The sequence below is a fragment of the Carcharhinus amblyrhynchos genome, chromosome 6 (genome assembly GCF_965287045.1).
Source record: "Carcharhinus amblyrhynchos chromosome 6, sCarAmb.v2.hapA, whole genome shotgun sequence".
In the NCBI taxonomy this organism is placed as follows: domain Eukaryota; kingdom Metazoa; phylum Chordata; class Chondrichthyes; order Carcharhiniformes; family Carcharhinidae; genus Carcharhinus; species Carcharhinus amblyrhynchos.
Window position 1 is genome coordinate 28,004,958 of NC_137329.1, and position 16,653 is coordinate 28,021,610.

The window sequence follows — 16,653 nt, forward strand, 5'->3', positions numbered from 1 at the left end:
ACAATCAGAGCAGGAACACCGTAGATCATTTCCAGCATTTACTAGCAGCCGTGGGTAGAAATAAACAACAAAAAAATACTAGAAAAGCTCAGGAGGTCAGGCAGCATCTGTGAAGACACAGATGATATTTCAGGTTAAGGTGACCTATCATCAGAGCTACAAAAGAAAGAATGCAGGCCATTCACACCTCATCTGAACATCTTTTGTTTCTTTTCCAAACCCATTGCCACCCTCTTTTTGTCAGTACAGAGTCAGTGGCCCAAATGGCCTCCTTCTGCACAGGAGGAATTCTATGATTGATGTCCTTCCTGAAGGGGCATTAGAGAATTAGATAGGTTTTTATGATAAACCGATGGCTTCATGGTCATAATCTTGGGCCAGCTTTATTTTGGGGTGAAGAGGGTTGTGGCTGATGTCATTCCTCCTCCCCTGCCCGCCCTCTGCCCCCTGCCCGCCCTCTGCCCCCTATCCGCCCTCTGTCCCCTGCCCGCCCTCTGCCCACCCCACACTTAACGCCATTGATTTGTTTCTGTCTAATGTTGAAATCTGACCAGAACATAACTGCGCACTTGGATTTTTCAATACTTCACATTTGAATTTTCAGAGGAAGTTCATTTATAATCCAAAAGCAAAAAATTGCTGGAAATCTGAAATCATACCAAAACAATCTGGGAAAGCTCAGCAGGTGAGGCCGCGGAGAGAGAAACAGAGTTGCTGTTTCAGACCAGGAGGACGTTTTCATCAGAACTGAAGAAAGATAGAAATGGATGAGTTTTTGAGATGGTTAAAGGAGGGAGTGGCAAACAAAATAAAAATAAAAAAAGCAAAATACTGCAGACTCTAGGAACCTGAATTAAAAACAAAAAATGCTGGAACAACTCAGCAGGTCTGGTAGCATCTGTAGAGAAAGACAAACAGTTAACGTTTCAGGTACTTATGACTTCTTTCAGAGAGAGGGTGATGTGATGGATTTTCCAGTGTTTAAGAGAGGGTAGAGCAGGTGGTGCGAAGGTTACAAATAGGTGGGAGCACAGGAGGGACTTGACAAAGATGTCATGGAACACAAGACAAAGGGAGTGTAAACAAAAACAAAGGTGGTGGCACAGTGGTTAGCACTGCTGCCTCACAGCGCCAGGGACCCAGGTTCGATTCCCAGCTTGGGTCACTGTCAGTGTGGAGTCTGCATGAGTTTTCTCTGGGCGCTCTGGTTTCCTCCTACAGTCCGAAAGGCATGCTGCTTGGGTGCATTGACCATGCTAAATTCTCCTTCAGTGTACCCGAACAGGTGCTGGAATGTGGTGACTAGGGGATTTTCACAGTAACTTCATTGCAATGTTAATAGAAGCCTACTTGTGATAAACAAGCTTAAAATTTTACTTAGCTGTGTGGCAGGGTGGAAGTCAGGAGAGATTAAATGTCAAAAGGTTACATGGTGTAAAAGCCAAAAAGAGAGGGACAATGGGTTTGGAAAAGAAACAAAAGATGAGGTGTGAATAGCCTGCATTCTTTGTTTCATAGTTCTGATGATAGGTCACCTTAACCTGAAATATTATCTCTGTGTCTTCACAGATGCTGCCTGACCTCCTGAGCTTTTCCAGTATTTTTTTGTTTTTTATTTCTACCCAGGCTGTTAGTAAATATTGGAAATGATCTATGGTGTTCCTGCTCTGATTGTTACTGTGACCCTGTCCTCCTGATGTGGAGATGCCAGCATTGGACTGATAGTAAACTCTCAAGCTTTCGGGGTTTGCCCCTTCGTCAGGTGAATGGAGAGTTCTGGCCTCAGACAGAGTTATGTGCTTGCAAGTTTACTGTCAAATAAATCGGTTGGACTTAAACCTGGTGTTGTCAGACTTCTTGCTGTGTTTACCCTGTCCTCCAACAGGGAAACTCTTTGTCATTGTATCTCTGAGGATATGTCTCAGGGAAACTCTGTGTCATTGTGTCTCTGAGAATATGTCTCAGAGGATTGTGAATCTTTGGAATTCTATATCGCCCAGAGTTGTGGATGCTCAGTCATTGAGTATATCCAATACAGGGACCAACATATTTTTGCTATTGAGGGAAATGGGGACTGTGTGGGAAAGTATAGCTGAGTTATAAGATTTGCCTTAACCATATTCTATTGCTGAACAGGTATGAGGGGCCAAATGGCTTACTCCCAATCTTCCTTCTTGTGTTCTTATTTGATTTGGCATTCGCTCTAGCCCCTACAGGACGTTGAAGGTGGGGATGTGATTGTATGGTATTGAATGCCAAAGGGAGGTGAGACTGTCTCCTGTGAGAAGTGGTCATTGCCTGGTGTGACTGTTACTTCCCACCCATTAACCCAAGCCTGAACATTGTCTAGGTAGAGTTCCTTACTAACAATCTATGGGTAAGGAGATGTGTTATTTCACTTGCATTGACTTTTATTCATAGCTGAATCATTTCATACAATGAAATATATGTACATTTCATACAATACTAGGCGATGGCCTAGTGCTATTATCGCTAGACTATTAATCCAGAAACTCAACTAATGTTCTGGGGACCGGGTTTGAATCCAGCCATGGCAGATGATGGAATTTGAATTTGATAAAAAAGTCTGGAATTAAGATTCTACTGATGACTGTGAAACCATTATCGATTGTTGGAAAAACCCATCTGGCTGACTAATGTCCTTTATTAAAGGAAATCTTACCTGTCTGGCCTACATGTGACTTCAGATCCACAGCAGTGTGGTTGTCTTTTAAATGCCCTCTAAAATGGCCTAGCAAACCATTCAAATGAAGGGCAACGCGAGATGAGTAATAAATGCTGGCCAGTCAGCGATGTCCATCTCCCACAAATGAATTTTTAAAAATCCTTAATTCTAACTGGAAATGAACAAAATACTGAATGGTTTGTGAACCAGGCCAACATTGATTGGACAATGGAGCTGCAATCTTCTCAGCATGTTAACCTGTACATTCAATTCTGTTCATCATTTATTAGTATTTTTGTAGAAGAAATCATAAGAAGTTATTTCTGCTCCATCGTAATTTCTATTTCTCATTTATCTCTTTCAGAATTCCCAACGTTTCTTGTTTGATGTGGAGGACAGAGATTTAAGACAGGTAAGGTGTTGAAGAGAGCGAGGACAGTGGGATGGTTGGGAGGGCAAAGGAACGAGACAGGCAGAGGCACAGTGGAATGGAGAGAGACAGGGATAGGCGGAGGGATCAGAGAGATAGGAGTACAGAGAGATGGGGACAGGATCACGAGACAGCAGAGGACTGAGGGAGATGTGGCGGCTGGGGAGTGTTGTACAATTAAGATTACTGTGACAGTTTAGAAAAAAAAAGAGTAATTGCGAGGCTCATGTGGAGTTGTTTCAAAGATGATGAACAGCTTTTATTGAAGTTCATAATCCACAGGATCCCAAAGCAAATTAAAGATAATATCAGACAGCTTCTCCCTTCGGGCTTCACCATGGGTGCCTCATTAATATTTCACAGAAACATTACAGCAGAACTTTGGTTAGGGGAGTTTGTTCTCAATGGAAGCAACAAGGCAAGCTTTGAAATCTAGTCATTTGTGTATTCTGTTCAACTTTTCCCTATCAGCAGAGATGCAATAAGCCTCCATTTTTGTCCATTTAAACAGTCACATTTTCACAGTGGCCTTTCAGTGAGTTTTTGTACCTCTTTAGAGAATAGTGAGATTAATTTTAAGATGTTTTGTGTTTTGTCAGTCTGCTAACTGTTTAGAGTGCTGGTGATGTGATCAGGGAAATTGGTTTGAAGGAGGGTATGTGTTTGGGACAACATCACTGGCCAGAGAACGCTTGTCAATCGTCAGTTTAACTGAGCTTGCCTCTTCAAATCCCTCATTGTCAGTCAAGTATACATGTATTATCCAGCTCCAGTTACAACAACATTTGCTGCTTATAGGTACAGTATTCTGTGTTTTGCCTTCATTTAGTATTATAGCATGATGGCTTACCCTCCAAAACAAGTTCACTCAACCAAGATCCTCATTAGTCAAACCAACACCATGAATGACTGGTGAGGGGAGAGACTTCTAGCTGGTTTCCTGTTTAATATATTAAAAGAAAAGCAAGCGAAAAGAAAATGAAAAGCAGAGAAAAGATTGTCACGATAATGGCCACAAATGGGAACAGCTTCCCCTGACATTCTCAGCCCCTATCCCTGTCATCCCATATCCTCAAACCTGGCTACTGTCTTCATAATCCCTCAAGCCAACTGACTCCCCTCTCCCCAATCCCACTACCTTTCTACCCATCCTCTTCCCATTCCCCTAAACCTCAGAAACCTACACTCTGTCCAATCCCTCAACTCCATGGACTCTCACTCTCCCCATTCCCTCAGTCCTATCAACGCACCTTTTTCTCAATCCCTCAACCCCATCAATCCCCTCTCTCCCAATTCCCTCAATCCTATTGACTCAACCTCTCCCAAACCCTTCAACTTCATTCACTCAGCTTCTCCTCAATCCCTCAGCTCAATTCATCCACCCTTTCCCCAATCCCTCAACCCAACTCACCCATCCTCTCCCCAATTCCTCAACCCCACTGATCTATCCTCTCTCTAACCTCTCAATCCATCAACACACCTGTTCTCTCATCGCTCATTCCTGTCAAATCACTGGTTCTCCAATCCCTCAATCCATTTACTTACCCTTTCACCAATCCCTCAAGCCCATCAATCCACTCTTTCCCCAATCCCTCAGCCCAACTGACCCACCACCTCCCCATCCCTCAACCTTTCCACCCATTCTGTCCCTGATCCCTGAACCTTATAGACTCACCCTCTCCCCAATTGACCTGCCCACTCCCCGCTCCCTCAGTGCCATCGACTTTTCCTGTCTCCAATCCCTCAACCCCATCAACCCACCCTCTCCTTGACTTCTCAACCCCATCAATCCACTCTCTCCCCAATCCCTTATTACATTTAATACCGATCAATTCATTGGCAGGTTAGAAGGACTTCTTTCAAGGAACAATATAAGTAATTTTATAAGTAAATGAGATACAATGTATATCAAGTTTGGCAAGCTTGGGAGGAACTGGTAACATTGGACCGATGGTTCGCAAAGCTGTTCACCAGTGGTGGTTTTCCTTGCCTCTTGTCCACACCTGTTGTAGACTCATTGATAGTGATTGTTCTCTGTGATTAGTCAACAACTCCATTATCATTGATTCATGTTGAAAATATCAGTTGTCGAAAACCTTCTGCAAGCCTGTAAGTCATTAGCTGGTGTAAGAAATGGTCGCGACAATGGCAAAGAAGGTGTTTAGAGACACGAGGCAAGACTAGAATGCTAAATGAGTTCTTTGCACGAGTGCTTACTAAGGAAGAGCATGCTGACAAAATATTGATAGATGCGGAGGTGGTAAAGGTAATGGATAAGGTGAAAATTGATAGGCAGCATGTATTGGAAAGGCTAGCTGTGCTTAAAGTGAATAAGTCAACTGGTCCAGATGGCTGGCATCCCATGTCACTAAGAATGAAGATAGTGGAAAGGCTTGCTGTAATCTGCTTCACTACATGTGGCAGAGATGCCAGAGGATTGGTGAGTGGCAAATGTGACAATATTATTCATGCAATAGAGCATATGCTAGCAGAATGGGCAGGCAAGGGGCTGACGGGATTTAGTACAGTGAGAGTGATGTAGTGCATTTATTGCAGGGGCAGATGGACCTGAGGGTTCTGTTCCATGAATCTATAAAGCTGGAAGGTCATACTGATAGAGTTGTTACTGAAGTTGTTACGGGGATCTGGTGCTGCATGGATCGAGTTTTTGTGTGCAAAAGTAGAAATGTTATTCTGAACTCCAGTGAAGGTTAGACTACAATTAGAGTATTGTGTCCACTTCTGCGCACTACTATATAGGAAAGTTATGAGGATCCTGAGATATTACAGCGGAGATTTTTTAGAATGGCTCCTGGGATGAAGAATTTTACCTATAAGGCTATGTTGGAAAGGTAGGAGTTAACTAAGGAGATCAAAGGGAGATTTGTTGCAGGTGCACAAGGTTATCACAGCCTTAAATAAGGTAGACAAAGAAGAAATTGTTCCCATTAGTTAATGTTATAAGGACACATTTTTAAGGCTTTGAACAAGAGATGCAGAGGGGGAGGAGAGTGATGACTTACTTATGCATCTTTTTTCCCCTGAAACTTGCTGCCAACGAGGGTGGTGGAAGCAGCGATGATGATTTCAAAAGAAATTTGATAAGCATTTGAATGAAATAAACCTCGAGGGCTCTGGGAATAGAGCAGGGGAATGAGACGAACTGAACTGTGCTTACAGAGGGCTGGCATGTACTTGTTGGGCCGAATGGCCTTCTTATGTATTGTATTGACTCTTTAGTGACCAGGATAGCAAAAGGCAAACTGGTAAACATTGGTCTTTAATTCATTCAGGAATTATTCAGTTCTCTCCATTCCAGTATTGCTTTTCTTGTTATTCCAGTCCTATTCAGTATTCTCTTCCTCCCTTCCGAGTTTCTGACTCAAACTTAAAAGTTGCAGATCTGCTCACCTCTCCCAATTCCTAGTTTCCGTCCATCACAGGGCTTTAACACCCAAACTTAGCAACAGTTGATCTCTGTTCCCTGATTTATCTCCCTGATCCTTCTCTACCTAGCTTTTAAATCTAAGCTTCTCTGCAAAATAAAGGCTCCTTACAGGATTGAGTAGCTCTTGGCAAATGTGGCAGCTCACTGATCCCTGAACAAGTGCTTCACACTGGCTCATTTATTCCAAGGTCAGATACACAGACACTGGACAGCACCTTCCAGGAATGTACCATGTTCTCCTTCAGAGAGTCAAATAAATTAGATTTACAAGAAGATTTGCACTGGTCCGTCGCTCAGCAAATCACAAACAACAGAACAAGGCAGCTCGCGTAAAGGGCGACAGAGGCACGAAAGATAGTGAGTGTTGTATGTCACTGATTCTACAGTGAATGCAGTTTACTCCAGGTTTCAGTGAATCCAGTAACAGTGTCTGCGCCCCCACAGGGATGCATGGTAGCACAGTGGTTAGCACTGCTGCCTCACAGCACCAGGGACCCACGTTCAATTCCCGGCTTGGGTCTTCACTGTGTTTGTGGAGTTTGCACGTTCTCCCCGTGTCTACGTGGGTTTCCTCTGAGTGCTCCAGTTTCCTCCAACAGTATGAAAGACGTGCTGGTTAGGTGCATTGACCCAAATGGGTGCCAGAGTGTGGCGACTAGGGGAATTTCAGAGTAACTTCATTGCAGTGTTAATGTAAGCCTACTTGTGACTAATAAATAAACTTCTTCACCCTGGAGAGTCACAAAAGTTCTATTCACAAACAATTTGTGAATAGAACTCCCACTCACCTGACAAAGGGGCAGTGGTCCGAAAGCTAGTGGCTTTTGCTACCAAATAAACCTGTTGGATTTTAATCTGGTATTGTGAGACTTCTTACGTGGATTGAAGGATCAGAGCCTTGCTTCTCTTGAGACTATTGGAAGAATTACTGTAACCCTCAGCAATGCTTCCTTTCCCAGCTTTTAGCTTTGATCCTGTGGTATCTGGAACTAGTTCAGGGTTTGTTTAGATTTGTATTGGGATACAGTGAAAAGTATAATTTCTTGTGTGCTATACAGACAAAAACTTACATTCATTGGGGAGAAGGAAAGGATAGGGTGCAGAATATGTTACAGTCTTAGCTGAGGTGTAGAGAAAGATCAGTTGAATTGGTGATTAGGTTGATTGGCCATGCTAAATTAATCCTCTTGTCAGGGAGACTAGCAGGGTAAATATAAGCGGTTAGGGGAATAGGGTCTGGGTGGGATTGTGGTTGGTGCAGACTCGATGGGCTGAATGGATTCCATGAATATATGGTAAGTTCATTCAAAAGTCTGATGGCAGCAGAGAAAAAGCTGCTCTTGAGTCAGTTGGTAGGTGATCTCAGTCTTTTGTATTTTTTTCTCCACTGAAGAAGCTGGAAGAGAGAATGTTTGGGATGTGTGGGGTCTTTAATTATGCTGGCTGCTTTGTCGAGGCAGCGGGAAGTGTAGACAGAGTCAATGGATGATGGGTTAATTGCATTGAATCCTCTGGAATACCAGGGGATTTATCTTTGGCTCCTTCTACATGTACACAGTAACACTGTTGAGGCAGCTTGATCTGTTAATGATTGCCTTTTAGTAGCAATGGAGCAGTGAAATATCATTCACTCTTAATAGGTTAAGAGTAAATAAGCTCATGTGAAGTGAATCAGGATTGGAATATCTGATGGTGAACAGATGGATATTTGTCTTTCTCTGGCACATCACAAATAGGAAAAACCTGTTCTTTGACATTAATCTCCACCTTGCGACTTACAGTCAGGCATCTCAGAGGTATTATAGACAATCTCTGCTGCTGCTGGTAAAATTTACAACAGAGCTAATAACAGATTACATCTTGAAGGAATTGACATAGATACAAAGAAAGATTTACATTTATATAGCACCTTTCACGACCTCAGGAGGAGCTAATGTTCTTTAAAACTAATGAAGCAGTTTTTTGAAGTGTCACCGCTGTTGTAATGAAGGAAACACAGCAGCCAAAGCAAGCTCCCACAAACAGCAATGTGATGATAACCAGATAATGTGCCTTTTGTGATGTTGGTAGAGATACAACTGTTGACCAAGACACTGGGGAGAACTCTAGCTGCTCCACAAATAGTGCCTTTGGATCTTTATGTCCAGACTCACCCTGGAAGTCGCCTCCTCTGACAGCACAGCTGTCCCTCATCCTGCCCTCAACAATGCAGCACTCCCTCAGTTCTGTCCCTGCAACAATGCAGCATTCCTTTAGTGATGTCCCTCCGACAGTGCAGGACTTCCTCAGTACAGTCCCTCCGGCAGTACAGGGTCTCTCAACTCCAGTCTCTCCAACAGTGCAGTGCTCACTCAACTCCAGCCCCTCAGACAGTGCAGTACTCTCTCAGTACCGATGCTCAGACAGTGCAGCGCCCCCTCAGTACTGATGCTCAGACAGTGCAGCGTCCCCTCAGTACAATCATCTCTGAATTTGTCATTCTCTCCCCATTCTCTTCTCCCCACTCCTCAACTCTGTCCCCTGACTCATTAACAGGACTTGACTGTTCTCTAAGGCTATTTAACCATAATCGGCTCCACCTTGTTCGTAATAGGCTGACCTCATGTTGGAGAAGTTGACCTCGCAGTAGAGAAAACATGTAGAAAGCGGATGCCCCTTCCAATTAATCTCCTCCCCACAAATGTGTAATCCCTCTGTCTAAATCAGCTCCCAATATACATCTCCCCTAATCAATCCCCTTGCATGGGCAGCACAGTACTAGAGTGGCCAGCACTGCTGTTTCACAGCATTAGGGACCTGGGTTCAATTCCAGCCTTGGGTTACTGTCTGTGTGGAGTTTGCGCGTTCTCCCCGTGTCTGCATGGTTTCTTCCGGGTGCTCCGGTTTCCTCCCGTAATCCACAGGTATATGGGTTAGATTGATTGGCCATGCTAAATTGCCCCTTAGTGTCAGGGAGATTAGCAGAATAAATATGTGGGGTTTTGGGGATAGGGCCTGGGTGGATTGTTGTTGGTGGAGGCTTGACGGGCTGAATGACCTCTTTCTGCACTGCAGGGATTCTATTATGGCATTTGCTCCCCCACAGATGATGAAAGAAATATTTCTCACTGAAATGATGAGAAAGGGTTGGGATAGCCTCTGGATGTGAATGATTGAAGATCGGAGAAGCTGGAGCTCAGTTACTGGGTGGTGTGATCCATTGCTCTGACAACATTTTTCCGAATGCTGAATATCAATTGATTTTGAAGCTGACTGTCTGGACAGTGCCTCCCTGGGAGCTGTACCGCCACCAGGCTCGCTCTGATCAAACACACAAACCCCAACATCTCCACAGGCTATGAGTTAAACTTTATAGCTTCAGAGTTTCTTCGTCAGTGACCCTCTCCACCCGCCATGTCCAACCACCATGGTTATCCTCTGCTCCACCACCCCCTCCACCACCGTTTCCTGCTATCCCTCCACAATTGCATTCTGCCAGTCCTGATTATATTGCAGCACTGAATCTGAATGTAAGGCTGAAAAGTAAGCTGGGAATCACAAACACAGCAATCTGAACAAAATGAGAGGTTATTTGAAACAGGAGGAGGCCATCCAGCCCCTCAGGCCCATTACACAGGAACATATTATTTTTTCAAGAAGGAGTTAGATGTAGCTCTTGGGGGGCTAAAGGGATCAAAGGTTATGGGAGAAAGAGGGGACAGGTTGCTGAGTTGGATGATGCACTATGATAATAGCTCAAAGGGCGAAATGAACTACTGCTGCTCCTATTTTTCTATCAGGTGAGTGATGGGCAGTGCCCTGAAAGTTTGTGCTATCAGATAAATCTAGTGGACTTTAACCTGATATTGTGAGACTTTTTACTGTGCTCACCCCAGTCCAACGCTGGCATCTCCACCTCATACCAACCAGATAGGTCATGGCTGGCCTGTATCCTTTCCTCTGTATTCTTTAACAAGCATGGTCAACATTGAGCAAAACATCTGTCAAACTGGAAAGCTGTGACTGAATCCCAGGGCCTGATGTTTTCTGGGGTTAAGGTTCCAGATTTCCACTCTCCTTTGGGTGAAAGAGTATTCCCTTATGTCACCCTGAACTGCCTGGCTGTAATTTTCAAATTTCATCCCCACTTTAAGATACCCTCCAACAATCCCCATGATCTTTTTAATCAGCTCACTCATCATTATTGTGGGAATTAATGAGGATTCTCCATATTTCCTGAGGTAAATTCCACACAGCCTCAGTATTGAGCTCCAGGACGGGAGGAATACGCAACTTAGCGTTCAGAAGCTTGCTCCACTGTGTGTCTGCTTTGAGCACAGCAACAGATTTTGTTTACATCTGCTGACGGGTCCGTGGAGAGAGAGAGTTGTTTGTTGTGAATCTATTTCTGGCTGCAGGCTCTCAGGAGTTCCCATCCATTTCTAACCTGTTTGTGTGATGTCAAGTACAGTGGCACCTGGACTCGATATAATCTGTTTTGTGGGAGAGGGACTGTCAGGTACAACTGTAATAATGTATGTTAATTCAATAACATCTCCCTACATTCGTACAGCCATCTTCACTGAGCTCCTGCTATCACTGAACCTCCCACAGAAATACAGGTCGACACTTTGTCAGAATGATTCCAGTTCCAATTAACTTGTTAATTGTTAGGCACTGAATCAGAGGAACTGGATCAAACAAAGCTCCTCCGTATGAACCAGTGTTAGCTCAGATTTGACAGCTACTTTGACAGTATCTCATAAACTTCCAACCTCTATCACTTAGAATGTATGAATTTGATTTGGTTTGTTATTTTCACATGCATTGGGATACAGTGAAAAATATTGTTTCTTGCGTGCCATACAACAGAACATATCATTCATAGCCAACCATATGGGAGAAGGAAAGGATAGGGTGCAGAATATAATGGTAGGGTAGGGTGAAGAGAAAGATCAGCTTAATATATGATAGCACCTTACAAAAGTCTGATGGCAGCAGGGAAGAAGATGTTCTCAAGTTGGTTGGGATGTGTTTTCAGACTTGTAACTTTTTCCCGACAGGAGAAGGTGGAAGAGAGAATGTCTGGGGTGAGTGGGATCCTTAATTATGCTGACTGCTTTCCCGAGGCAGTGGGAAGTGTGGACGGAGTCAGTGTATAGGAGGCTGGTTTGTGTGATGGACTGGGCTATGCTGACAATCCTTTGTAGTTTCTTGCGGTCTCGGTCAGAGGAGAAACACACACACACACACACACACACACACACACACACACACACACACACACACACACACACCAGGCTCCAGGTCCAAGTGGCTTATTGCTCCTATTTCATATGTTTATATAACACTGCTAAGTTCCCCTTCAATGAAACACCATCCTGACTTGGAAATATATTGCTGTTCCGTCACTGTCCCTGGGTTGGAATCCTGGAAATGCCTCACCAACAGTACTGTGGGTATACCTACACCAAATGGACTGCAGTGGTTCAAGAAGATGGTTCAGCATCACCTGTGGGGAATCTAAAGATGCCCAATAAATGCTCGTCTTGCTGGTAACACTCAAAACCCCTGAATAAATAGAAAAAGAATTGGATAGATAATTCTTTGCAGGATTCTGGGGATCTAGCATTGGGAGAGGGACAAGTTGAAGTTAGGTAGCTCTTTCAAAGAACTGACACAGGAGTGATGGACTAAATGTCACCCCCTGGGATGCATAATTCGACCATTCTAAGAATAAAGAGATTTGGGTTAAATGTTTTTACAGCAAGAATGCTTTCTCAAAGGGAATACAGAAATAGAGGCGGAAAGACAGTTGAAACAGGAATTAGATAAGGATCGGAAGAACAAATATTTAAATGAATGGGAAAAGGGAATTGGGAGTTAGCATCAAAGAATCTTACAATGCAGAAGAAGGCCATTCGGCCAGTCGAGTCTAAACCGACCACAATCCCACCCAGGTCCTGTCCCCATAACCCCATGCGTTCATCCTAGCTACTTCCCCTGACACTAAAGGGCAATTTAGCATGGCCAATCCACCTAACTCACACATCTTTGGACCAGAACAGGTGTGATGGGCTGATTGGCCTCTTGCCATGCTGTATTTTGTGAATCTGAGGTGTGACAAAGCATTTCAATTTTAATCTAGGTAATGTTCACTGAAGTAGAAAGGTGAGGTCACCTGTCTCCTGTTGTAGACACTCTTCAATACGAGCTGCTTTGTGATGGCCACAGTGAGTATGTGAATATGAAGACATAAAAGGGGTGGCACAGTAGTTAGCACTGCTGCCTCACAGTGCCAGGAACCCAAGTTCAATTCCGGCCTTGTGTAGAGTTTGCATGTTCTCCCTGTGTCTGTGTGGGTTTTCTCTGAGTGTTCTGGTTTCCTCACACAGACCAAAGATGTGCAGTTTAGATTGATTGGCCATGCTAAATTGTCCCGTAGTGTCAGGGGGATTAGTTGGATAAATACATGGGGTTACAGGGATGGGGCCTGAGTGGGATTGTTGTGGTGTGGGCTCAGTGGGCCAAATGGCCTCCTTCTGTACTGCAGGATTCTATGAATAACTTTAGTTGTGAGCTGTTTCCTCATGTGATTCTTTTGTTTCCAGAAACTCGGCAAGTTGGTGATCCGGTTTCTGGAGCGGGATTTACAGCCAGCATGCCAGGTGGCCTGTTTGGGAACAGTGCGCATTCTATCCCGGGACAAGAACAACCTGAGGCCATTCACCACCAGGGGAGCCATGGGGACCCTGGCCAGACACGCTGGAATTGACTATAGTGAAGAGTGCGTGGATGGGATGCCTGACTTTGATGTGATTGTCGAGGCTCTGAAATGTCTCTGTAATGTGGTGTTCAACAGCCCCGCAGCACAGGCCATCGGTGCGGAAAGCTGCATGGTGCTCGGTCTTGCCGAGCGACTCAAACTTTACAACGGGCGGAACCTGACGCACGACATCAAATTCTTTGACTGCCGCCTGCTCTTCCTCCTCACTGCTCTGAGGCTGGACATCCGCAGGCAGCTGGGTCACGAGCTGCGCGGTGTGAGTCTGCTGACCGACGCTCTGGAGAGCACACTGAGTGTCAGGTGGTCAGACATGTACGAGGTGGCCAGTGATGGACCCCCTCTGGCCCGTCAGCAAACTGACTGTGCAATGGAAATCCTGAAGATCCTCTTCAACATCACTTTTGACTTGAACAAGAGAGAAGTGGATGAGGTGACTAACTCTTTTTGTTCCTCTCACTCCAATTGTTCCTTCCTAAAAGATGCTAGAGATTGAGATAAGGCAAAAATGAATAGTTAGGTAAATTAATACCAGCCAATATAGCTTTATAAAGGCAAGGAAGGGAAGTGGTGTTCCACAGGCTCAGTATTGGGGACTTTGTTCCTCACCATTTACATAAACCATTTGAATTGGGTATGAGGAATACAATTTCAAAATGTATGGGAATGCAGTTAAAGCAGAGGGGGACCATGACAAAATATAGGAACGTCTTGCAGAATAGCATGTAATTATTAAATATTTCTGATATGTGTTGGAATGAGCTGGCACATTTTAGCAAGGAGACTAAAGAGACAATGTCTTCTTCAGGAAATGAGAATTTGAGTGGGGTAGAGGAAGTAAAGGATCCAGGGATACAGATACAGAGAGCATGAAAAGTAGCAACACAAGTTAATAAGACCATTTTAACAAGTCACACAAATCACTGGGGTTCATTAACAGAGAAAAAGAATTGAAAGGAGAATTATGTTAAACTTGTATCGATCCTTGGTTAGATCACACTTGTAGTACTGTCCATGGGTGGCACAGTGGTTAGCACTGCTGCCTCACAGGGACCCGAATTCAATTCCTGGCTTGGGTCACTGTGGAGTTTGTGTGTTCTCCCCATGTCTGTGTGGGTTTCCTCCGGGTGCTTTGGTTTCCTCCCACTGTCCGAAAGACATGCTGGTTAGGTGCATTGGCTATGTTGCATTCTCACTCAATGTACCTGAATAGAGTGTGGCAACTCAGGGATTTTCACAGTAACTTCATTGCAGTGTTAAAGTAAACCTACTTATGACTCAGTAATAAACTTTTAACTTTAACTTATGGTTCTGGCCTTCAGATTATAATAAGATGCATTGGAATTGGAGAAGATGCAAAAAAAAAGTGTCAGGATGAGACCAGAACTCAGTGATTACACCCATCAGGAATAAAATGAGCAAGCTGATATTCTTTTCTCTAGAAAAGAGAAGACTGAAGGGTTACCTAATAGAGACTTTAAAAGCAATGAAGCAATTTAATTAGCTAGGACAGAGATGGTGTATCCACTTGTGGCTACGACCAATATTAGGAGGTCATAAGGGAGCATTGATATGAGATCATCACTAATCGGCCTTTTGGTTAAGATCAAGTGTAGAATAAACATCATCAAATCAAGCCCAATATTGCAATGCCTTTCCTTATCAGCTTGGATCTTGTTTTTCTCTCTTCAGGGACTATGAATTGTTTTCAAAGTAAATTTGAATTGTTTTTTGGAACAAGCAATGAACGGACTAAAGGTTTGCCTGGTCCATTCTGCCCATTAACTTTGTAACTTTAAGAATGGAATAATTTTTTTAAAAAAAATGACGTCACTAATAAATCCAATCAGCAATTTGGAAGAAACTTCTTTATTCAGACAATGTGAGTGAGGAACTCATTATCAGAAGGAATGGTTGAGGTGAATAGCATAGCTACATTTAAGAGGAAGCTAGATAACATGAGGGAGAAACGAATGAAGGAGAGCCTGTTCTAGAGGAGCACAAACATGGAGATGAACTTGTTACCTGTTCCTGAGTCGTTACATTCTATGCAAATCATGTCTGATGTCCACACAAGGAAGAACTCTCTTGCAATTCCTTGAATTTACCTGAATGCGCACATAGGACTTCGGTTTAACATCTCATTAAAAGACAGCACTTCAACCATCCAGTGCTCCTTTGGTTCTGTCCCTCTGACTGTGCAGCACTCCCTCAGTACTGACCCTCTGACAGTGCAGCACTCCCTCAGTACAACCCCTGCGACCATTCAGCCTATCCAATCCACTGTTCTTTCAATGATTCCAAGGTTTTGAGGGTCTCTCTGGAGATCACTCTACCTGAAGCAGGATCTTTTTGATGTAGGTCAACCCTTGTTGAAGGAGACTGTAATATTTAGAGAGGTGCTGGTTTGGATTGCCGATGTCTGTGATTTAACAGTTATTCCTTGTACTTGTTATTGGGAGTTGAGGAGGAACTTCTTCACTCAAAGGGTGGTGAATCTCTGGAATTCTCTGCCCGTTGAAGTGGTGGAGGCTGCCTCGCTAAATATTTTTAAGAAGCGGGTTGATGGGTTCTTGATAAGAGAGGGGATTAAGGGTTATGGGGAGAGGGCGGGAAAGTGGAACTGAGCCACAACAGATCAGCCATGATCTTATTGAATGGCGGGGCAGGCTCGAAGGGCTAGATGGCCTACTCCTGCTCCTATTTCTTATGTTCTTATGTTCTTATGACAGGAAGATGCTGCTCTCTATCGCCATCTTGTCGCCATCTTGCGACATTGCCTCCTGGTCAAAGCAGATGGTGAAGATAAAACAGAGGAACTGCACAGGTAAGATCAGTGATGTGGGGGTCACTGCACTTCTAATCTCCCCCTCCACCTTGTGACCTTCTGCTGTGTTTACCCTTTTCTGAAACATCATTGCTATTTTCAGAAAGGGTTTCTATGATTCCTGCTGTTTTTTTTGTTCATTGGATGTGGGCATTGCTGGCTAAGCCAGCACTTATTGCCCATCCTAATTGCCCTTTGGGAATGTGGTGGTGAGCTAGTTCTTGCATTGCTGCGGCCCATGTAGTGTAGGTACACCCACTGTACTGTTAGGGAGGAGATCCAGGATTTTTGACCCAATTACAGTGAAGGAATGGGGAGGGGAGCTTTCAGGTGTTTCCATGCAACTGTTGCCCTTGTCCTTCTTGGTGGAAATGAACATGGGTTTGGAAGGTGCAGTTAATGAATGGACCATTGGTGAGTTGTTGAAATGCATCTTGTAGATGGTACACAGTCCTACCACTGTTCACTGGTGCTAGAGGTAGTGAATGTTTTAGTTAGT

At 44.0% G+C, this 16,653-nt stretch overlaps 1 protein-coding gene across 3 annotated transcripts in view; it reads left to right on the forward strand.

The window, feature by feature from the left end:
• The window catches only part of LOC145343781 (chaperone Ric-8A-like), a 60,180-nt gene that overhangs the window by 24,553 nt on the left and 18,974 nt on the right, over positions 1 to 16,653 (forward strand). For all 3 annotated transcript variants that reach the window (XM_080190113.1, XM_080190111.1, XM_080190112.1), the window contains exons 2-4: positions 3,051 to 3,098; positions 13,155 to 13,760; positions 16,060 to 16,154. In XM_080190113.1, the coding sequence (XP_080046239.1) occupies positions 13,287 to 13,760; positions 16,060 to 16,154 (569 nt within the window). In that variant the 5' untranslated portion in view covers positions 3,051 to 3,098; positions 13,155 to 13,286. The remainder of the gene's footprint in view (positions 1 to 3,050; positions 3,099 to 13,154; positions 13,761 to 16,059; positions 16,155 to 16,653) is intronic.